Source organism: Anguilla anguilla, chromosome 4 (genome assembly GCF_013347855.1).
Source record: "Anguilla anguilla isolate fAngAng1 chromosome 4, fAngAng1.pri, whole genome shotgun sequence".
In the NCBI taxonomy this organism is placed as follows: Eukaryota; Metazoa; Chordata; class Actinopteri; order Anguilliformes; family Anguillidae; genus Anguilla; species Anguilla anguilla.
The window spans coordinates 65,482,804-65,506,795 of NC_049204.1; the positions used below are offsets into that span (position 1 = coordinate 65,482,804).

The 23,992-nt window shown below is 50.3% G+C and overlaps 2 protein-coding genes across 3 annotated transcripts; one reads left to right on the forward strand and one right to left on the reverse strand.

Annotated features, from left to right (window-relative positions):
* Positions 1-80: 80 nt before the first annotated feature.
* Positions 81-9,887, reverse strand: maf1b (MAF1 homolog, negative regulator of RNA polymerase III b). Of its 2 annotated transcripts, XM_035413203.1 has the most exons (8): positions 9,197-9,887; positions 6,914-6,998; positions 3,234-3,362; positions 2,263-2,425; positions 1,522-1,643; positions 1,263-1,382; positions 413-505; positions 81-295 (listed from the first exon to the last, which is right to left on the reverse strand). In XM_035413203.1, the coding sequence occupies exons 2-8, from the start codon at positions 6,994-6,996 to the stop codon at positions 271-273; spliced, it is 735 nt and encodes a 244-aa protein (XP_035269094.1). In that variant the 5' UTR covers positions 6,997-6,998; positions 9,197-9,887; the 3' UTR covers positions 81-270. The 2 variants fall into 2 exon arrangements, with proteins under 2 accessions (XP_035269094.1, XP_035269095.1); XM_035413204.1 differs by lacking the exons at positions 6,914-6,998; positions 9,197-9,887 and adding an exon at positions 3,618-3,983.
* Positions 9,888-10,042: 155 nt separating this feature from the next.
* On the forward strand, positions 10,043-22,307 carry shrprbck1r (sharpin and rbck1 related). The gene is given in 11 exon segments (XM_035413205.1): positions 10,043-10,123; positions 10,814-11,288; positions 13,143-13,317; positions 14,918-15,001; positions 16,868-17,009; positions 17,316-17,406; positions 18,099-18,292; positions 18,294-18,385; positions 18,675-18,787; positions 19,643-19,816; positions 21,012-22,307. Coding segments are annotated over 10 exon segments (1,395 nt in total). The 5' UTR covers positions 10,043-10,123; positions 10,814-11,021; the 3' UTR covers positions 21,075-22,307.
* Positions 22,308-23,992: the final 1,685 nt, after the last annotated feature.

The following is a 23,992-nucleotide window of genomic DNA, read 5'->3' on the forward strand; positions in this document are numbered from 1 at the left end:
CTCACAAGGGAGTCCATATCACATACACATTCACTGGACCGGGGGGGGGGGGGGGGGGTGGGGTGGGGGGCGTGGAGGTCGCTGGGCAATGGGGGGCAGCATCTTTTAATCCAGCCAAGAGTGAGGAGAAGACACAACATGCTGGTGTCCATCAGAAGAGAGAGATGGTAAGAGAGAAGAGAGAGAAAGAAAAGGAGAGGTTTATATATGGAGGAGGGGTATACGGCTGTTCCCAAGAGGCCTGGGTCCGCTCGTTTGTCCCTGAGAAGTTTAAACACACAAAGCCCTGGGGAACCTGAGAGAGAGAGAGAGAGAGAGAGAGGAGTGTCAGATATCAGCATGTTCAGTTCCTCCATTCTGGCTCAAGCCTCCTGCACTTCCTGTGTGGACAGGAAGTCGCACGGTCGCACACCTGTCCTCAGTGAACTCGTCCATCTCCTCTTCGTCCTCGAGCTCCATGTCCAGCTCGTTGTCCAGGCTGTCTCGGCCATACCCGCTGAGGACGCTGAAATCAGGGAGAAACACAACGTCTGCACTGACAGAACCTGCAGCAGCCTACAGCACCCAGCATGCACCTCACTCTGAACCCCCTCTGACCTGCAGCAGCCTACAGCACCCAGCATGCACCTCACTCTGAACCCCCTGTGACCTGCAGCAGCCTACAGCACCCAGCCTGAACCCCCCCTGACCTGCAGCAGCCTACAGCACCCAGCATGCACCTCACTCTGAACCCCCTCTGACCTGCAGCAGCCTACAGCACCCAGCCTGCACCCCACTCTGAACCCCCTCTGACCTGCAGCAGCCTACAGCACCCAGCCTGCACCTCACTCTGAACCCCCTCTGACCTGCAGCACCCAGCCTGAACCCACTCTGAACCCCCTCTGACCCGCAGCACAGAGGCCGAACAGACTCTGTGAATGCTACAGGTGTGTGTGTCTGTGTGCTTTGTGCTGTGTGTGTATGTGCGTTTGTGTGTGTGCAGTTTGAGCTGTGTGTGTTGTGTGTGTTTCTCTGTGCATACATGTGTGTGTGTGTGTGCTTTGTGTCTGTGTGTGCTTTGTGCTGTGTAGGTGTGTGTGTGTGTGTGTTTGTTTGTGTGTGTGCAGTTTGAGCTGTATGTGTTGTGTGTTGTGAGAGAGAGAAGGAGAGAGAGAGAGAGAGAGAGGGAGGGAGGGAGGGAGGGAGGGGGAGAGAGAGAGGGAGGGAGGGAGAGAGGGGGAGGGGGAGAGAGAGAGAAGGAGAGAGCTCAGCTGGTGGCTAACCTGACTGAGCGGCAGGTGAAGAACACTATCCTCTTCAGCTTCTTGTTGTAGAAGAAGTAGTTGAAGGACCAGAGGCTGCCCTCCTCTCCAAAGGGGTCAGAGTCCAGGTCTGGGTTATAGCTGGGGGGGGAAAGGGTCAAGGGTCAAATCTCCCACAAAAACAAGCCACTGGCAAACACACAACAAGCAAGCATGCATACAGGCATGCAGGCAATGCACGCACACACACACACACACACACACACGCGCAAACACACACCTGTATATGTCGCAGCCTGGCAGGTTGATCTCCTGGTCGATGGCGTTCCACAGCTCAGGACCGAGGGAGTTGAACTCTTCTCCCACTGCCGAGAACAGGCTGCCGTTCACCGCGTTCATCACCTGGGGGCGACAGAGAGCGCCACGGTGAGCGGATGTATGAGGTAAGCAGATGTGCGTACGTGCTGGGGAATTCACTTCCTGGAAAGGCCTTGTCTGTATCGCTCACACGAAGCCAACACACCTCTTCCGTTTACAGAAGGCCAGAGACTGCACACGTATGCATACGAGACAGCACAAGGCATATGAAACTGGAGAAAGGTGCAGCCATTTTTTTGTCACGTCAGGCAACATTTCTGACAGATTATGAGGAACCCAAATCAAGCCCAGCCCAACACTCTCTCTCACTCGCACTCCATGACCCCCTTTCTCTGTGCTGACAGTTTATTATACGAGCCCTATTGACTTGGGCTTTTGTTTAGCACCATTTTACTTTTCAGTCATTTGCCAAATGCCGTTGAGTGTTTTTGTGCGCTGTATTTGTGCAAGTTCAAGGAAACCCAGCTGAAAACACGCACACACTGCTACAGTTAGGCGTTTATGTGCGTCTGCACGCGGAGCTCCAGCGGGAGTTTGGGTCCGCTCTCCGCTACGCGTGTTTCTGTGCAGAAGCTGCAGCGTTCTGGGCCTGGTGTGCTGGGAGGGTAAGCAGTGGCAGAGGGGTTCTGCGGGCGGTCCTGACCCAGTTGAGGCTGGGCTCCCGGCTGAACTCGTGTGCCCGGGCGGTGCTGAAGTCATAGTCCGGACGGAAGGACTCGTTGAGCGTGGTGATGAGGTAGAACAGAGTCTTCCTGCAGCACGTGTCACTCAGGGGGCTCTCTCCATCCTCACTGCTCTTACCCAGCCTGGAGGGACAGGGGGAGGAGAGAGGGAGGGGGAGAGAGGGAGAGAGAGAGGGAGAGAGAGGGAGAGGGACGGGGGGTGGAGATAGAGAGAGGGACGGGGGGAGGAGAGAGAGAGAGGGAGGGAGGAGAGAGAGAGAGAGAGAGGGACAGGGGTAAAGATAGAGAGAGGGAAGAGAGCGAGAGAGAGAGGACAGATATTGACAGAGGAAGAGAGGGAGAAAGTACAGGACCAAAGATCAAGAGTAGGAGAGAGCCAGAGACAGAGAGAGAGAAGGAATACAGGAAAGGGGGATTGAGACAGAAAAAGGCACATTTACACAGAAGACAGAGGATGAGAAAGACAGAGCGGGAGTGAGAGGAGAGAGGAGAAAAAGGGGAAACGGGTCAGTTTTTGAGCCGCTGATTCTCCTGCAGAGAGGCACTGGGCCCTTCAGGCCACTGGCCTCTCACACCCGCATGCAGGGGTGCTCTGATGCAGGGGTGCTCTGATGCAGGGGTGCTCTGATGCAGGGGTGCTCTGATGCTGGGCTGCTCTGATGCAGGGGTGCTCTGATGCAGGGGTGCTCTGATGCAGGGCTGCTCTGATGCAGGGCTGCTCTGATGCTGGGGTGCTCTGATGCAGGGCTGCTCTGATGCAGGGCTGCTCTGATGCAGGGCTGCTCTGATGCTGGGCTGCTCTGATGCAGCGGCCCTGCGGGAGAACTGCACCTGCTGCAGCTCTGAACTGCAGCGGGGGAGCTGCGGCTTCCTGCGGGGGGGTGGGGGGAGGGGGGGGGGGGGGGGTGGGGGGAGCGCAGGAGGGACTTACTGCGGGGGGCTGGTGGCGCTGGACTGGGGGGGGGACAGGGCCTCCAAAACGTGCGGCTCGCCCACCTGGCAGAACTGCTTGAACATGTGCTTGTCGTCGCCCGCCATCTTGCAGGAGTAACTCTCCATCCTGGGGACAGCGAGGAGGAGGAGGAGGAGGAGGAGGAAGAGGGGGTCCAAGATTATTTGCAGGGGGAGGGGGGGGGGGTGGGAAGGATAAAAAAATTTTTACAAAACATAAAAAGATGTTTTCCAGTTGCAGTGTACACTGTCTCTACTTTGGCTTTCCTCACCAGGCACATGTTTATTTACTTTAGATCAGTACTATGCTTGTTATGATAAAGCTTTTTATAAGCAAATGCCTAAATCAACAGGTACTACTTACCCACTTCACCCAAGTGTGTGACATAAGGCTGAAGTTTGCGTAACAGGGATTAGTTTGTTTGTTCTGTTTTGAACAGGGTGGGGTTGCTAGCTCCATGCCCAACCCCCAGCCTGGGGGACTACGTGCTGTATTCGTCTGGCCCTTCACCTGAAACCTGCCCAGCAAGGTTGAACCCACCCAGGGCAAAAAGCCCCGGCTGATATAGCTTTCAGGATCCCGAAGGCACGCAAGCCTCCCCACCACGGCAAGGAACAGCACAGAGGGAGGTACGCTAACGGGCATGCTAACAGGCATGCTAACGGGTACGCTAACGGGCATGCTAACGGGTACGCTAACGGGCATGCTAACGGGCACGCTAACGTGCTTCACCAGGCCACCCTGAGCATATGCCTGTCCTATCGCAGACATTAGAGTAGGGACAGGCAGATTTGGATTCAAAAGTTGCTATTTGAAATGCTTCAAGCTAAGGCGGGACTGTAGGTTGGGTGTGTGTGTGTGTGTGTGTGTGTGTGTGTGAGTGTTGGGGGAGGGGAAGATGTTTATGTTCCCCTTGGCTCTCTAGCCCAGTTATGCAAGAGCAGGGTTGCGCAACACAGAGAGCCCTGAGCACACGGAGCCCTGAGCAGCCTGTCTAATTATAACAGAGATCAAAGGTCAGTAGGTCGACATGAAGAAAGATTCCTGGCTGGGACTCAGAACACTGTGGTGCTGCTGGACCAGACGGACCAAACAGACGGACCAAACAGACACACACACACACACAGACACAGACACACAGACACAGACACACAGACACACACACACAGACAGACACAGACACACACAGACACAGACACACACGCAGACGCAGACAGACACACACACACACACATACACACACACCCACACAGACACAGACACAGACGCAGACACACACACACACCTATTCAAAGGTGTGTCAATACCAGTCAGGCGTAGAAATAAACCTTGTGAATCTGTGTCAGTGTATTTCTCTATCTCGTCCAGCGTGAAGTGGAACAGCCTGTGATGTCACAGGCTGCTGAAATCTCCATGGTTACCGCAGCTGAGTCCTGGTCTAATCCTGTCAGCAGGTTAAATAGCCACACACACTCTCCATTACGGTGCCCCCCCTCAAATAACCAAGCCTGCCCGTTACAGGACACCTAATACACTGGCTGCTCTGTCAGATCAAGTACCCTGGATATACAGAACATCAGCTGACTGCATGTAAATAACTACCAAAATGGCAACGTTTACCCCCGCCCCCCATCCCCCACCCCCCCAAACTATTCTGGCCTAAAACACTGTGACTAATCCCCCACCCACCCCCTCGATGAAAAAGCAAACGTTCACTGAATATCGCTAAAGTTCACCTGTACCTGTGTAGGCTGTTCTTTTACATTTTTTACTTTCTTGCATTAGCTTTGCTTAATGGGGTCGACCAAAAAGTTTGTCAGGTTCATGCCCCAACCCCCGGTGCACATAAATGTGCAAGTTTATCTTGTTTACTTCAACTTTTGTGTTCTTATGTTTGTACAAACACAGGTAAACAGGCCTATTCAGAAAACACCATGTCCTCAGATATGTAATTCCCCTGTTTCTAGGTAATGAATGTGATAAATTTTGACTTTAAAAACAAAATGAAGCAAGGTGGTGGGGGGTGTGTTATGTGCCCCCTCCCCTTGACCCCACCCCCACCCCCACCCCCACCCCCACACCCTCTGCAGTGTCAGTTCTGTGTTCGGCTCACCCAGTCTCGCGGCCCTCAGACCTGACACAGACCTCCCCCACGGGGTCATTAAAGCCTGATTTATACTTTGTCGCACGACCCTTTCAACAAGTGTCTTCTCAACCAAAAAAGTTTTTTTTCCCCCCCGCCCAGTGTTACGCACCTTCAGAAGTTTGTTATGTCACAGGATGTCACGTCGCACAGTGCTGACTGGACAGCCAAATAGAACACCAAAACTCATTCTCACGGATACGTGTTTTTTTCCCCCCCTTCCACGTCATTATATTTGGTTTGAGGCGACAGACCACCTTCTTTTTTTACCATAGAGACCACAGAACCGTCCCCTCAGGCTTTCCCTGAAGTGCAAATGCAAAACGTCGCGCAACACTTTCACTTTTGTTTCCGCGACAACCGTCGAAAGGGTCGTGCAGCAAAGCAGAAGTCAGGCTTTACGGCAAACTCCGCCCCCCCGCTCGCCATTCGCCCAGCGAGGTCACCTGACCGCAGGTCTGATAAACTGTCAGTCGTTACGGTTATGTCCACGCCCACATTACGAGCGCGCTCCGCCAGCCCCAGGGCACGGGTTCGACCCCACCCCCTCTCGGGTCAGAGGGGGCTGGAAAGGAGCCTCGTCCCAATTTCGGCAGCGGTGGAGCGGGTCGACGTCCCCGCTGAACGAGTCGTGGCTAGTTCTTAAAAGGTCTGCCCCAAGGGAGCTTTCAGGCCTGAACGGGGCAGCCCATCAGCTCCAGCTCTGAGACGCTCCAGTGGCACATTGAGCGGGTGCGTTTTCGACGCTCCTCTCTCAGCGTCCCAGGTGGCACGCTTGCCCTCGCGTCCCGGGACAGGCATACTAGTCCCCCCCCCCCCCCGCCTGTGGCCCCCAGGGTGCTAATCCGGTGCTTTAAAATGGACCCTCTTAACGCAGCCGCAAATACACCGTGATGCCGGCCGCGCGGAATGGCCGCTCGGGCCCTGCAGCGTGAGCGGAGGAGGAGGACCGGGGGCAGCTGACATGCGATAGGCGCGCTGCAGGGAACGCCGTGCTCTCCCGGCCACACGACGCGCGCAAACACACCTGCAGTTTCCACGTAATCTGACCCAATCAGGCCAGGCGCACAGGGTCAGTGCAAGGATACACACTAGACTAGAGATTCCAGGCCTCCTGCAAACCCTACCAAAATACCAGACAGTCTTTCAGTTTGTGCGTCTGTCAATAAAAATCTGACATTAAGTCCATGATACACAGGCAATATTTCAGGCAATTTAATTAATGACGGACAATATTGTCCGCAAAATGGATGGATGCAAGCAAACTGGACAAAAATGGATGATGATAACGTAGTGGACTCCAACAAATTAAAGTATGGTGAACAAACACGATTGGTCAGAATTGTGGGCTAAATCTTTCATTGCCTCAAAATGTTGCCTGTGTATAATGGCCTTCGGGGTGAAAGGGGGAGGGTCAGTCTTTTCCAGTGCATCCTGTGAGTGAGTGTCTTTGCTGCTGGAGGTGCAGGCAGGCCAGCTGTGAGCCTGAACAGTGTGCAGGTGTTCCGGTAACTACCTGCCCAGGATATGAGAGTCACCCGTCTCCACACACAGATGGGAGCTCATGGCTTCAAAACTCGAGTTCTCCAATAACTTCATGGCTGCAAAGAGAGAAGGGGGGAGGGGGTAGTGTATAGCACATATTTCCAAAAAATAAAATAAAAACAACACCTCACACACTTTCTGGATATAGAAAAAAACAGATGGTTATTGCATGTCTCAAACTGGCTGACTTGCCACAGACCATTTTCCCGACGCCGTGTTACACACTGTGCTCCGTTTAAGCATCGTGCGTGACGAACGGCCAGACTCCAACCTAGGTACTCATTTACTAATGTGTAATAAAAGTAGATTACATGGCCCACAATAAAATTACGGTCAAAGTTAGAATGGGGTCACAAGGTGCAGAGTCAATTCGCTCCGTCTGGCTAAGGCAACCGATCAGCCAATGTCACTGTATTTTAGCATAAGCTTTCACCTTTGACTTTCTTAGCGGAGTGAAGTTACACAATTTGATATGCGCACTGATTGACTAGTGTCTAAAGCCGCGTTTCCACCAAAATTACCCGGAACTTTCAGTCCCAGGAACTACTTTACCAGGAACTAAAAGGTTCCTTCAGCCAATGGTTGTCTGCGTTTCCACCGGGGTCTAAAGTACCGCGAAGATTAGGCAAATTAGCCCACTGACGTTGTCGTCGGTCCATCTGTCATATAATTTCTTCTGTAACCCCATACTACCACCGAAGTAGCCTACATTATTTTCTAATAACCGGGAAAGCCCGGAGGGGTTTATTCCACTTATATACAACGGGTTACCAACAATGACTATATATGGTTACTTTTGTATTTATTGATTTTCATATATCCTCTCAAACACATTCATTAACAGCAGAAAACATGCACACGTTGTAAACAATTTGCTGTTTTATTACTTTCTCGTCGTCAATTCCATATAGGCTAATCGCAAAATGACAAGAATAGAACGAAAACTCGGACTTGCGTGAAAATGTAAATTAGTAGTGGTACAGCCACCGTTTGCTTTCCTTCGAAGTTACTGCTAGCCGAGCAGCGAAGTGTGCCCTCCAGATGCGAACCATGCACCATAAATGAGTCCATAGTCTTCCTTGTCTTTTTGTGGAATTGAAAAATGGCAGTAAAATTGAGTAAAATTACGGCAGTCTGAAAAAGCTAAAGGGAAGATTACTAGAATTAACCTGTTATTTTACCCGGATAAAAAGTGCGGAAGATGATTTCCAGTTTGCTTGTACTGTATCACCAATGTTAATTATGCAGAACTACCGCATACCTCACATAACTGTATCAAACGTTTTGAGTCAATTACAACGGGCTAACAAAGAAAATCCGGAAGAAAATATTCAGCAACCGAATTAATCCGTTTGAATGTTTTGGTAGCCTACGTAATATGCTGTCCCAGCACGAATGCTTAGCATTTTATAAAACGAATACTAAAGCAAGAAAAGAACAGAAGAGCACACGTTATAATTCCAAGACGTTGACAGGCTATAACCAAAAGTAGGCTACTGCGCCGCATAACATACAAGTTTGATTTGAAGTTATTATGAAAATAAATTGGTTTGCCGCTGCATATTTTCAAACATGGCGGGTAATGGCGGAAAATAAATACAACACAAATGCTACGAGTACTCGACCAATCAGAAATGTTCAGCGCTGCAAGCTCCACCCAAAAGGTTCCTGTACTTTCGGAAAGTACTACCCCCCGAGCAGGAACGTTTTGGGGGGTAAAACAAAGCCCCCAGAACTAAATTTAGACCCTAGTTCCTGCGGTGGAAACGCACTGAGTTCCTCAAAAGGTTCCTAGTTCCGGGGTATAGTTCCTGCGGTGGAAACGCGGCTTAAATTGCTAGCACGTCATTGGTCAACGAACCGAAACCAATGCGAGCATCTTCCGTTTCGACGCTCTCGACAAAGAGATACCTTCATCTACGATCTAATCATTAACAATTTACATTTCCGCTCCTCCGCCCAAACATGTAACGTTAGTTCCTTGTTGTAGCAGAGCTAACAACCAAACTAGCATACCTACATTAGGGTCGCTGGTTAGCATTGTTCCCGTTACCTTAAAAGGCAAAAAGGAAACATTCGGCTGAATAGCAAATATTGTACTGCCAATACACCCACACACGAATACACATCTCAGGCAAACTAACGTAGACCACATTTACACATGCCACTTACGTTACATTAGCCAAAAAGTGAGCTGTTTACATTAAGATGCTAGCTAACTTACAGCAAACGTAGCTAGTGTTTCTTTTCTCACCTCTGAAGTACTGTGTTGACGGTGTCAAATTACACTCCACAATCGTGAGTCTGAGGTGAACTCGGCCGCGATGTTTGTTGATTGCACAAAACAAAAAGGAGCAAATAACAGCGCTGTTTGGTAGCTAACCTTAACCAGTAGACTAAATGGACACGAGGGCCAGTTTTTCTTCCTACTTTAATTGTTGCTGCAGCCACCGACAAAGACCAGGCTAACGTTAACCAGCGACAATTGCAACACAATACAGTGACCCCGAAACTGCTTTAAAGCCAACCAATGTTAGCTATGATCGGGACAATACAGAATCGGTGTTAACGTCGTCTAACTCTTAATTCAACACCACACAAACGTGCTCGGTCGCGGTAGATGACTATTTATTCTGTGTGCGGATTCTTCTATCGAAAAACTGGCTTTTCCAAATAAATGCGACGACATTAAATCCAGCGACCGTCTGAGACAATCCAGCTCGTTCTGCAGCAGCATCCCCTTATTTGGTCGGTGTATATTTATTTAAAATTAGACTTAATATGCGAGATCCGAGTCGCTTTTATCGCTGCGACTCGACCCCTACTTATTTTTATATTTTAAAATCGGAAATTATTCGAAATAACGTTATCCGTGGCTAATGGCGTAGTTCCGTATCCAAGATATCGCAGCAACAAACACTGTGACCTGCCCCCACCGCTCTAACGTTGGTAATATGAACGCCCACTGTCAAAGCCACGCCCACTTTCTTCTCGACCAATGAAAGCGTCCTTATGATGGTTCTTGACTCTGTCTGTTAAAAATGAAAGGAATCCAATAGGCCAAACCTCTTGTCAGTTGAGATAACCACTATGTTATTTGTAGAAAGAAGGGTTTCTTTATTTTCCACTCCTGTTTATTTGTTATTCATATTCAAGAGTAGCAACACAGCCACTGTCGCCTGTAAGCAAATTTACTAAATTATTTATTTACAGTGATGATTTATTTGAATGTACGTAATAGGGGTATCGTTTTCCGAACGTTGGCATTACGATGGGACTCCCTAGCAGCTCACAGTCTTGCACAACCGTTGTGTTTTTGAATATCTTGATATTACTGTCATTTGTTGAATGGCGGAGGTAACTGTCAATCATGATTTGACCAACTGCAGCCGTAAGTTCGTTTTTACAGGCGTGAAAGGCTTGGCGAAGTTTATTTAGCACACTGGGTGATTAACTTCTTAGGGCGTATTCAACTCTCACGTAGCCTACATACGCACTGAATAAGTACAAGCAAATTACAATAACATATGACCACACGTTGTGAACAGTGTAGCGAATAGCTTGGTAGTATCGATGTCTTATGTATTTAAAAATACATACGGAGCCCTCCATAATGTTTGGGACAAAAACAACTTCTTGATCTGGCTCCCTAGCCTACTCCACACTTTTAGATTTGTAATCAAGCAGCAATTCACATGTGGTTAAAGTTCAGATTCTTGGCTTTCATTAAAGAGTAATGTTATACATTTGGTTTCACCGTCTATATAAATTACACAACTTCATCGATATAGCTTCTTTCCTGGCATTGAATTAAAGTTAATCACCTGAAATGCTCGTCTTTTTTGTCCCTAACGTGAGTTCTTCTTCACAGTTGGGAAGTTTGACGGGAGGCCGCTAGGGGGCGTACGTGCTTCCTGTGCTGCCAGTCAATACGAAACCTACAGTGAGGAGATGAAACTGCATCTTTGACGCACACATAAACAAGACGGGGCGACGGGCAACTGTGGGCCATATTTGTGGACTAAACAGTACTGGAGCGCTGTTGGGACTTATCCCTCCCCGCCTGAAGGGCCAGCGGAATGGCGCTGAGCTCGGGCGGGTGGGCTCGCACCCCCTCGCCGGCTCCATCTCCTCCTCTCCCCGGCTACGGGGCCTCCCAGAGCGGCTGTAACACGGTGCTAATGTCGGTGCGGGTTTCGGTGTGCCACTCGGGAATACGGCCGTTGTGTCTCCCAGGGGCAGAAGACGAGTCCTTGCGTTTGCAGCTCAGTATGGACCCTGGGAGGGCCGGGGAGTTCCGCCTCGCTCTACGGGACGTCAGTTGTACAGGCACCGGCCAAAGTGTGGTAAGAGTTTGGGGGAATCCCACGGCAGTCGGAAACTGAAAGCAGTGATCGGCGACTGAATCTGAGTGGGTGATGTTTGCTAACGTGATTTCCAAATGAAATGTATTTTATAAGTTAATTCCTGACATGTAACCTGTATAGTGAATCTCGAAGCATTTTGTCGGCACGTTGCTAAATGTTTTTCTGAGTTTCAGCTGGAGGTAAGACATGTATCATGTGTTGTTGTTATTATTAACAGTGTTACCAGGGCTAGGCGAAACCGCGAGTTTGCGACATTTGCGGGCTACAGTTGCCTATTTTGTGTTGGTAAGACAAGCAGATAACCAGTTATTGAAGAGAAGGAAGGTAACGTTAGCCTGTGCTGCTAGGTAGACAACATTAGCTGGGTTTACTTTCTGTCATTGTGGTCACGGGGTTCGATGACGAGTCAGTTTTTAAGTTGCATTACTTGCTCCCGGATATGTTCATACTGTTAGCAGGCTATAGTAGGATGCACACACATTTCCAATTGAACTGTTAAATTATGTGTATTTGTTGCGTATTAGTAAGATGTAATGTTGCACGGTATGCAACCCATGGGGGGGAGAACTGTCACTTTGTACTGTACTTAGTACAGAGTAGGCTATTGCCATTACAGTGACCAGCCTCTGGAACGACTGCTCACTCGTACTACAGTTACCGATCAACTAGGATTTAGGATTTTATTAGGGTCCCCATTAGCTGATGCAGAACATCAGCTACACTTCCTGGGGTCCACACAAAAACATCACAATAGATAAGACACTTACAGACAAAACAACCACATTAAATAAAAATGAAAAAGTATAACTAACAATATTCTTCCTCACAAACATATTACTATACATATTCTTATTCATATACACTTGTACAGAGTAGGCTATTGCCATTACAGTGACCAGCCTCTGGAATGACTGCTCACTCGTACTACAGTTACCGATCAACTTGGATTTAGGATTTTATTAGGGTCCCCATTAGCTGATGCAGAACATCAGCTACACTTCCTGGGGTCCACACAAAAACATCACAATAGATAAGACACTTACAGACAAAACAACCACATGAAATAAAAATGAAAAAGTATAACTAACAATATTCTTCCTCACAAACATATTACTATACATATTCTTATTCATATACACTTATATATATATTTGTATACACTGAATTCACTGGCCAATGAACCCATCGTTATTTTGTGTAGCGCATTTAAACTAGGTTGTCACACAGCTCAGTGACTGGCAGCACAGCACGTATATTTTTTTAAGAATAAAAAAATACAAAAAAAATTTTCTGCCAGTGAGAGACAAAACTGAACATCATTCCCTGACAATTTAAAAGGTTATTGAGGGAGACCTGTGTAAAACTGTAGTATTTACAGGAGAAAATGACCTCCAGTGCCCTGTTTAACTGAGCAGGATTACTGAGTTAGCTGGATAGCTGCACTAAAAACTGAGTAAAACTGAGAACCCTCCCAAATCTGGAACATGGACTGAAGTAAAAAGAGCTGTTCCAGGATTTACTCAGTGCAGTTACCCAGCTAACTCTGCAATCCTGTTTCCTGATACACCCCAGAGGTCCCACAGGGGCTGAAGGTGACCAAAACATTCACACAGCAAGAGCCTCACAAAAGAAAAGGTCAATTGGTTATTGGATTAAAATGAATGGTTGAAAACCCTGGATGATGAGTTATTTCAGTAGTGAACTTGTAAGTTGTGTTCATTGAGGATTTTTATGTATTCAAAATGTCCTCTCACTCTTGTCCTTTCCACTTCACCCTCCCCCCAACCCCCCCACCCACACACGCACACACACACACACACACACACACCCCAGTCCATCGCGGAGTTCGACCTGCGGTCCGTGCAGTACGAGGTGAAGTCGCCGCGTTGCCACGAGCTGCGTCTGGCCACGCCCCCTCACGATCGCATCAACTTCAACTTCCGCTGCGAGAAGGAGGCGCAGGAGTGGGCCACCGTGGTGATGTCATCGCTGAGGGAGGCGCACAGGGGTCAGTACGCCTGTCCGCCATCTTGCCGTCTGTCCTTGTTCTCTCGTATGGCCCCCTCGGGGGCTCAAATGTGAACACACGCAAAAAAAACAATAACGCTGCCAGTGATTGGTGCAAAACAAATACCGTGACCAATCACTGGTCACGTTACTGGTTTTCGCGTGCGCTAAAAGGCTTTGCGTGTGGTAAAGGTCAGTGGTCAGAAAACCAGGCCCTTGATGAGGAGACGGGGGGACGGATGTGAAAGAGATCAGTAATGAATAGCGGAACGGTTGTCTAGGTGACGTACAGGTTCTCTTTCTCTCTGCTCCTGGGACTATGCCGTTTGTTCTCGTACGGCTTTGCGGGCCTTTCGAGCTTCCGTTCTGTCTGTCCGTAGTCCTGTGCCCCTGCCCGTGCCCGAGCCCGAGCCCGAGCCTCCCTCTCTCCTGGGTTTGAGTGCGGTCGGCGTGCTGCGAGCGCAGAACCACAACCAGACCGCACGGGCCCAGAGATCCGGCCAGGCCGCCCGGCTGAAGACAGGCGGTCTCCTGCTGAGGGAACCGATCGCGTGCTGTCTGTGTCCGCCGGTGCGACGGCACGTTCTGCAGCGGCCGTTCACTAGCCACACCGCATCGGCTCGGCGCTACGCTAGCGGACAGGCCTCGATATGAGGGCGATGCGCTGTGTGAGGCGTCTCTGCCTCTACGGCCCGTTTCCTCCGTTGGAACTGCCTCCGCTCCGTTTCTCTTTCTCTCCGTCTCTGTGCCCGTGTACTTTCTTTCCCCCCTCACCCTCTTGCGCACACTTTCCTCTCTGCTCCTCCCTCTGTCTCTGCACTGTTTTGTGGAGCTCAGGGAAGGGACGGGTTACGGAGCATTGGTGGCTCAGCGGTAGCGCTCTCGCCTGCCACGCTGGAGGCCCGGGTTCGTTTCCCCGGACTCCAGGTCAAACCCAGCCACTGAGGATGCGCAAGCCAGTACATTCTCAGTGCAGAGGTAGAGCCAGCGCATTCTCAGTTCCGGTCCCAAGCCCAGATAAATGGGAGGGTTGCGTCAGGAAGGGCATCCGGCGTGAAAACATGTGCCAAATCAAATATGCGGTTCGGATGATCCACTGTGGCGACCCCTAACGGGAACAGCCGAGAGAGAGAGAGAGAGAGAGAGAGAGAGAGAGAGAGGTAAGGGAGAGGTTCTGGAAGAGCACGGTGACCTTGGATAGGCGGAGGCAGCTTGCGGAGATGGCATGCCTAATTAGGCGCAGGATGGGTGTAAGAGGCTGATCAGAGGCTGAAACGCTTTCTCTGTGTTTTATGCTTTCAGTGTGGAAACTTGTAGCTTGCCGGGAAAAAGGTACGAGCGTGACCTAATCTTGAACTTTAAAAAGAAGACGGAAAAACTTTAAAAGCTAGTCGGAGGATCGCAGAAGGTTCTGTTCCTGGGTGTAATCTCCGTGCCGAATGAACAGATAACACGTTGCTTTTTTGAAGCGCTGGTTGTAATGTTTGTTGTGGATTGTTTTTCCCACAGCAGTCCTGATTGGTGGATTGAGCGCAGGGTGCATGAGTGTAGGGAGAATGGCGTGAGGTCTTCCTCGTTGACCTTGCTTTCCTGTCCTTCAGTGGCAGACAGCCCTCCCATCGCTGAGCGACAGCTCAACCTGGAGCCCCTGGAACCCCAGAGCTCGGCCGCCCTGCCCAAAGCAGGTGAGCGCTGTCCCTCTCTCTCTCCCTCTCTCTTTGTCCCTCTCTCTCTCTCTCTCTCTTTGTCCCTCTCTCTCTCTCCCTCTCTCTCTCTCTCTCTCTGTCTCTCTCTCTCCTCCTCCTACTCCTCTTCATCCTCCTTCTCCTCTTCATCTTCTTTTCCCCTCCATCCCTTGCTTACCCTCCAAACCTTCTGTTTTGTTCTCTTCTTTTTCTCCTATCTCTTTCTTTTTCTCTCTCTCACACGCACACACACACACACACACACGCCCACGCACACTCATACACACACGCTTTACTCATTGTCCATAATTCAGTTTCTCTCTCTGTCCTTTCTCACTTATTATTCATTTCCTGCCAAAAAGCTGCCGCTTGTCTCTCTGTCCAAATGAAGCGAGGTGTGACCGTGTGGAAGTCCGTGCTTCAGTCGCCATTTTGTGCTGATGCAGTGGGGGGGGCAGCAGGGGATTCCCAAACCAGCCCATTTGGGACAGGCTCCTTCTCCCTGTCTGACAGTTCTCCCTGGAATGGAACACGAGTGGCTTTGCACTCGTCCACAGAAACCACAGAAGCAGGAGGAGTTGGCAGGAAATGCTTCGCCTCCTCCGCTATATATTAATATTAACTCAAAGGCCACAACTCTAAGCCAGCTACAGTATATGTTAGGGTGCTGTAAAATCCTATCTCACTAAAATCCCAGCGTTAGCATAGACATAGATACAGGTATAGATCGTAGGTCTAGAGTATGTTTAGTAATAGGTAAACGTGAGGGTTATATTGCAACAGCGTAGCAGGTCGCCGTCGCAGTAACTGAGCGATCAGTTCCCGGTGCCTCAGTCACAAGCCTCCCGTCGTTGGCTAGGTAGCTACAGCATATCACTGCCCAAGTAGCATATGTCTGGGCCCTTGCTATTGTTACACAGTGGGAGCAGGACAGATTGGTTGTATGCTGTGTTGGGAGCTGGCTTCTTACTTGAATTACTGTAGGGGTGTCTAACTCCAGTCCTGGGGGGCCACAGTGGGTGCAGGGTTTTGTGGGTTTCTTTCAATCAGCTGCCAGTTAAGGCCTTGAGAACAAGGTGTATAAACTCCATGTCTTAAATTAGTCACTGGTGCTGAAACACATGAACAATCCAGCAGCCACTCTGGTCTTCCAGGCCCGAGGTCTGACCCCCCTGCATTACAGTAACACACGAGGAACCCTGTGATTTCCGCTGCAATGAATCCTGGGATGTCTAACCTGTATATGTGCACACTGGGCTGAATGGGGGCGGTAGAGAGCCGGTAAAGGTTAATTGTTCTGGACTGGGACAGCCTCAAAAGGGTTGCGTTTGTGATTTCCAGGTGGAAGTGCTGAAATTACATTTTGGTTAAACGTTTGTTATGAAGCATTTTTACGACTGTTCTTTATGATGAACCTAAGGTCCAATTGACAAGACCGGTCAACAGGTTGGCAAAAAGTTATATAGTTATATTTTTAAAAGGAGAACAGCTAAAGGAGGGTTGTGTAGCAGTTAAAAATGAAGGCCCCCCATATCACTGGAGCAAATGTTTTACCCACGGTCTGATTTTTATTTTTCATATTGCCCTTGGGGCACAGTGGTCTGAATTCTCTCTCTCTCTCAGTCTGTGGAGTCCTGTGACATTTTCACCGGCTATTTCTGTCCTCCGGGTTTCTCCCGCCCCCCCCCCCCCCCGACCGGCTCAGCTCTCACACTGTCAGTATTGTCCAGCGGTGCGCTCGCCCTGCCGAAGCTTCTGCCCGTTAATGTGCGTCTTTCTTTGCTATGGCCCAACGCCCCTCCTGCCGCCCGCTTGTGTTTGCCTGACAGTATGATGTCATATTGCCCACCCCCCCCCCCCCCACAGAGGAGCTGTGCGCCGATCTGACTCGAGCCATAGAGGCAGGTGACACGCAGAGCGCCTCTCAGTATGCAGTGAACCTGGCTCGCCAGCAGGCGGCGCTCAAGATCCAGCTTTCTGAGAAGAACTACGCGGACGCCGAGATCAGGTGGGGGCCCTTTCGGCAGATGGGTGGGCGGGCGGGCGTGCGGGGGGGCGGGGGAGGCCAGTGGAGAGATCGAGGAGTTCACCAAAAGCATTTTGATTTAAAAAATTGTTATTGAAAAATACTTTTTATTTAGCAGTTTAAGCACTGTGGGCAGCCTGAAAAAAAACAGATGAGTGGAATTGAAGAGAAGGAAGGTTTAGGGGGGTAAATGGGAGAAAGGATGTGAGCTGGCTCACGGGCTGCCTGTAGCCTTAGGTCTGTGTGTGCAGTGAAAGGCACATCCTGAGCTGTGTGTCTCTGTGGCAGCCTGGCGGTGGTGGTGGAGGACGCTTCCTCTTCCTGTTGTGTCACGGTGAAAGTCTTCCCCCACATGACCGTTGCGTCACTCAAGCAGCAGGTCAGACTGCACCACCATTCCACACTTTTTCCCGTACTGTGTTCCTGTAGTAGGTAACGGGCAGCTGGTCTGTGTGGGATACATGCCCGTGCTGCTGTGCATTTGACTGTGTTTTGCATATCGGTGAACATCATCTCCAGTGAGCACATGAAAGGCCCCCAGCCCTCAGACTGGCTGCATTGGGCTCTGTAGCCTTTCCCTGAAACAAGGCGAGCATTCATCACCACAAATACAACAACACAGTGAAGCACTGCGCTGTTCAGCACAGAACAGTGAGGCAGTGTGTGAGGTCCACAGCCACAGCGACACTGAACAATAAACAGAGAGAGTGTGTGGTGGTGGAGTCAGGTGCACACAGGTGAGTTCTCTCTCTCTTCACTCTCTCTCTCCCTCTCTCTCCCTCTCCCTCTTCCTCTCTCTCTCTTCCCCTCCCTCCCCTGTCTTCCTCTCCCTCCCTCTGACTCTCTCTCGCCCCTCCCTCCCTCTTTCTCCCCCCCTCCCTCTCTATCTCCTCTCCCTCCCTCTCTCTCCCCCCTCCCTCACTCTCCCCTGTCGCTCCCTCTCTCTCTCCCTGCCCCCCCTCTCTCTCTCTCCCCTGTCTGTCCCCCCCTCTCTCTCTCTCCTTCCCTCTCCCCCGTCTCTCTCTCTCCCTCCCTCTCCCCCTGTCTCTCTCTCTCTACCCCCCCTCTCAGGTGTTTCAGGAGTACGGGTTCCACCCGCGGGTGCAGCGCTGGGTGATCGGGCAGTGCCTGTGCGTGGAGCCGCGCTCGCTGGCGTCCTACGGGCTGCGGCGGGACGGGGACACGGCCTTCCTGTACCTCCTCTCGGCCCGCCAGGCCCAGCTCACCCGCCAGATGTGCCTGCAGGACCAGGAGAGCGCCCTGCTCGCCCCCCCCGCCGCCGCCCAGCAACGGGCCCGCGTCCCAGGACCGGAGGGGCTACAGCACCCTGCCCCCCCGACTGTCCAACAGCAGCATGGGTGAGCTGCACCGCGATGCACCCAAACACCCCAATATACTTCGTTACACAAAAACCTTTAAGGTATTGTGTTTGCACACGGACATGCCGGTGCACATTGGTGAACATGGTCATTCACTCTTAGGCACCATAATACAGTCTTTCCCATTCTGACACTCTCCGATATACCGATAAACACTGATGCCCATCAATAAGGTGGAAGTGACTGATAGGGGAACACGTTGGACCGGCTGCTATGATAGGCTGTTGAGAGACCCCTGTGTGATGGGTCTCGTGATTGGCTGTCTTAGGTAGCAGCGGGGGCGGAGCTGAGAAGTTGGGGATCGGTGAAATCCGAGATCTCATCAACCTGGAGATGCCCCAGCTCAAGGAAGCCCTGGACCCCAGCAAAGCCAGCACACAGGTACCCAACACCGGGGCACCCGCACACTGCCCAACACCTGGGTACCTACACACTGCCCAACACCTGGGCACCTGCACACTGCCAACACCTGGGCACCTGCACACTGCCCAACACCTGTGCACCTGCACACTGCCCAACACCTGGGCACCTGCACACTGCCAACACCTGGGCACCTGCACACTGCCCAACACCTGGGCACCTGCACACTGCCCAACACCTGGGCACCCGCACACTGCCAACACCTGGGCACCTGCACACTGCCAACACCTGGGCACCTGCACACTGCCCAACACCTGGGCACCTGCACACTGCCCAACACCTGGGCACCTGCACACTGCCAACACCTGGGTACCTACACACTGCCCAACACCTGGGTACCTACACACTGCCCAACACCTGGGCACCTACACACTGCCCAACACCTGGGTACCCACACACCTCGATGGCTGTCTACCATCAGTTATCAGGGGTAGTTAAATATGAATGAATCAGGTGTGACATCACCTTTTATGTAGAAGATATAGATGAGCCTGAGTCTGTTTGTAACAACCAGCAGAACAAAGCAGATGGTGATTGGTTGATACTTGGTACTTGGTGATTGGTGCGAGCCAGGAAGTATTGCCAGAAGTTATCCGCCAGTCACTAACGGTGCTGTTCTATTGGCTGTGGCCAGCAGACTTCCTGGTCAGTCCAACTCCTCTCTGTTCTACCAGTGAGGTGGTGTCACAAGAGTCCTTTTCCCAATTTTAAAAATCCCTAGTAGGCAGTGACACCCTCACACACTGTGCCAGCACAGAGGTACGCGTACACCGTTTGAGTGCTGACCGTCTCCATGGCGACTCCTCCCCCCCACAGCTGGGATGGGCGTGCCCGTCCTGCACCTTCATCAACAAGCCGACGCGGCCGGGCTGCGAGATCTGCAGCATGGACCGGCCCGAGGGGTACACCGTGCCCGGGGGGCACCAGCCCGACCCCGCCGAACTGCGCCGCATCACTCAGGAGAAGGAGGCCGTGCGACAGTACCAACAGGTGAGAGAGAGAGAGAGAGAGAGGCCGTGCGACAGTACCAACAGGTGAGAGAGAGAGAGAGGCCGTGCGACAGTACCAACAGGTGAGAGAGAGAGAGAGAGGCCGTGCGACAGTACCAACAGGTGAGAGAGAGAGAGAGAGAGGCCGTGCGACAGTACCAACAGGTGAGAGAGAGATAGAGGCCGTGCGACAGTACCAACAAGTGAGAGAGAGAGAGAGGCCGTGCGACAGTACCAACAGGTGAGAGAGAGAGAGAGGCCGTGCGACAGTACCAACAGGTGAGAGAGAGAGAGAGAGGCCGTGCGACAGTACCAACAGGTGAGAGAGAGAGAGAGGCCGTGCGACAGTACCAACAGGTGAGAGAGAGAGAGAGGCCGTGCGACAGTACCAACAGGTGAGAGAGAGAGAGAGGCCGTGCGACAGTACCAACAGGTGAGAGAGAGAGAGAGGCCGTGCGACAGTACCAACAGGTGAGAGAGAGAGAGAGGCCGTGCGACAGTACCAACAGGTGAGAGAGAGAGAGAGGCCGTGCGACAGTACCAACAGATTAGAGAGAGAGGGAGTGAGAGAGTGAGAGGGAGAGAGTGAGTGTGTGAGAGTGAGTGAGAGAGAGTGTGTGTGAGAGTGAGTGTGAGAGAGAGTGTGTGAGTGAGTGCGAGTGAGTGAGAGTGAAAAAATTAGTAGTTGTTTTAGTAGTGAAAAAATTGAAATTTAAAGTAGAAAAAATAGAAAATTGAAATTGAGTGACAGAGTGAGTGTGAGTGAGTGAGTGACTGAGTGAGTGTGAGTGACTGAGTGAGTGCGTGAGTGAGTAGCTGAGTGTGTGAGAGAGAGGGAGAGACTATAATAACTCTTGATTTATCTGCTATCATTTGAGTGCAAATAAGGCAAAATCAACTAGCGCAGAAGTACCCCGTTACAAAGCACAAGACCAGTCGTCACTCTGAAAAGGACGAACGTGCCGCTGTGTCACTTAAGCACGTCACACATTCCGTGTGTGATTCTCAGGGTTCAGGCAGAGAGCGAGAGAGAGGTAGCATGGTGGTTCCTGCCGCCAAAAATGAATGTAATGCCACGAAAAACGGAAAAACTTTTGAATTTGCCCTAAAAGCGTTTATCTGGGGAGGTGAAGGGTCAGGAGATGGGCTGCCCCTCATGCTGACTCTCTTCTCTTTTGCCTCTTTGTGTTTTGAAGGAGAAAAAGGAGAAGAGAAGAGCTGAGGGAGGCTGGCCCACAGAAAAGCCCACTACTATATAACCTGAACCAGCCCACTGACCAGGACTACTGACACACTGTTTAATCTGAACCGGCCCACTGACCAGGACTACTGACACACTGTTTAATCTGAACCGGCCCACTGACCAGGACTACGGACACACTGTTTAATCTGAACCAGCCCACTGACCAGGACTACTGACACACTGTTTAATCTGAACCGGCCCACTGACCAGGACTACTGACACACTGTTTAATCTGAACCAGCCCACTGACCAGGACTACTGACACACTGTTTAATCTGAACCAGCCCACTGACCAGGACTACTGACACACTGTTTAATCTGAACCGGCCCACTGACCAGGACTACTGACACACTGTTTAACCTGAACCAGCCCACTGACCAGGACTACTGACACACTGTTTAATCTGAACCAGCCCACTGACCAGGACTACTGACACACTGTTTAATCTGAACCAGCCCACTGACCAGGACTACTGACACACTGTTTAATCTGAACCAGCCCACTGACCAGGACTACTGACACACTGTTTAATCTGAACCAGCTCACTGACCAGGACTACTGACACACTGTTTAACCTGAACCAGCCCACTGACCAGGACTACTGACACACTATATAACCTGAACCAGCCCACTGACCAGGACTACTGACACACTGTTTAATCTGAACCGGCCCACTGACCAGGACTACTGACACACTGTTTAACCTGAACCAGCCCACTGACCAGGACTACTGACACACTGTTTAATCTGAACCGGCCCACTGACCAGGACTACTGACGCACTGTTTAACCTGAACCAGCCCACTGACCAGGACTACTGACACACTGTTTAATATGAACCAGCCCACTGACCAGGACTACTGACACACTGTTTAATCTGAACCAGCCCACTGACCAGGACTACTGACACACTGTTTAATCTGAACCAGCCCACTGACCAGGACTACTGACACACTGTTTAATCTGAACCAGCCCACTGACCAGGACTACTGACACACTGTTTAACCTGAACCAGCCCACTGACCAGGACTACTGACACACTGTTTAATCTGACCCAGCCCACTGACCAGGACTTCTGACACGCTGTTTAATCTGAACCAGCCCACTGACCAGGACTACTGACACACTGTTTAATCTGAACCAGCCCACTGACCAGGACTACTGGCACACTGTTTAATCTGAACCAGCCCACTGACCAGGACTACTGACACACTGTTTAATCTGAACCAGCCCACTGACCAGGACTACTGACACACTGTTTAACTTGAACCAGCCCACTGACCAGGACTACTGACACACTGTTTAACCTGAACCGGCCCACTGACCAGCACTACTGACACACTGTTTAATCTGAACCGGCCCACTGACCAGGACTACTGACACACTGTTTAATCTGAATCAGCCCACTGACCAGGACTACTGACACACTGTTTAACCTGAACCAGCCCACTGACCAGGACTACTGACACATTTGTATGACCTGAACCAGTCCACTGACCGGGACTACTGACAGCCCTCTCTGCACTGTATAGCCTGTTCCAGATCACTGAGCAGAACTCCACTGACACTGAATTCAGTAGCACACAGGCAGGACTACTGACGCACAAATACGTGTGTATGCACATGCACATAGACACACAAACACATGTGTGCATGTGTATGCGCATACACACACACACACACACACTTGTGTGTGCTCACAGACTGGGCATTCAGACTGCGGTCTCACTCATTGGCACAGGCATACTAGCAGCTGCTCTCTTGGCAAATCCCTTAACAGAAAAGGCCCTGTTGAGGATTCAGCAGCCTGATGCCTGTGAAACAGATGCTCTTTCAGTGTGACAGGCTGAGATCGAGACAGATTGAGACAATGCGACACTGAGGCACACAACAGCACTTCCTTAAACCTAATGCAGAAACATTACATTTAATTGTTATTATTATTATTATTATTATTATTATTACGTCTGCTCTCTTGCTCCCTCCCTGAACATATTGTTGACGGCATGCCCACCTGTACGGCAGGAAAGTTTTCAATTTTAATTTTTTCGTGTGACGTGGGTACATATGGCTGATGGATAGTTTTTTTTTTTTTTACACTTTCACCTGTGTAGAATGTATGTAATGATATATAGTCCAGTGGTGACCTGACTTGGTGTGAATGTTCTCATAATTTTCAGCTGAACTGAATTTATCTTACACCCTGAGTTCTGTAACGGAATGTTGTTGAATGTGATGATTATTACCGTTATGTCCGTCCATGACGCTGTCAGAGGAAGTCTGTTGGTTCTGTTGAAGTAAAGGTGTAGGGCGTTTCAGAGAGGGGAGGAACTTGTATTGCTTTCAGGGTGTTCTACGTGTGTTTCAGGGTGTTCTTTGCTTACTTTTAGATTATTCCACTTCCCATGTGTGTGATCTTTACTCACTCTCATATGTCAAATCAACTCAGTGCACATCTATGCCAATGTGCATTCTCAGTAATATGAATAAGATATTTATCTTGTTTGATATTTATTAGGGGTTTGGAGGCGGGGGCGGGGGGGGTGGCATTCTTTGAAAAATTGTTTCTAAAATAATAAATTTAAAAAACTCATTTTAAATGTCTTGTCTTTAAAATTATTTGCGTGTTTCTCGTCTGTTTATTTTTTTTATGTAAAATGGCGGCTTGACGTGACAGTTAATGACCTTGTAAGGTTAAACTTAAATGATCACTCTGTGTCCTGTAAGCCTGTCCCGTGGATTCCCTGGAGCAGTGAAGTACCAGTAATCTGCAGTAAACGGTGATTTCAAATATTATATGGCACCTGTGCACCGTTTTGCGAGTGATTATCTAAAATAGGAAAAAAATGAAAACTGCAACAAAAAAAATGTTTCAAATGTTTTTTGTGCATATTATTTATACATTAATGCAGATTAAATGGTAATATGCAAACA

Coding starts and splice junctions, on each gene's coding strand:
- maf1b (XM_035413203.1), bottom strand. CDS start 6,996: ATGAAGTTATTGGAGAACTCGAGTTTTGAAGCCATGAGCTCCCATCTG. Junction 1,644..2,262: donor GGGAGCCCAGCCTCAACTGG/GTCAGGACCGCC, acceptor TGTCGCCCCCAG/GTGATGAACGCGGTGAACGG. Junction 1,383..1,521: donor CCAGGCTGCGACATATACAG/GTGTGTGTTTGC, acceptor TTCCCCCCCCAG/CTATAACCCAGACCTGGACT.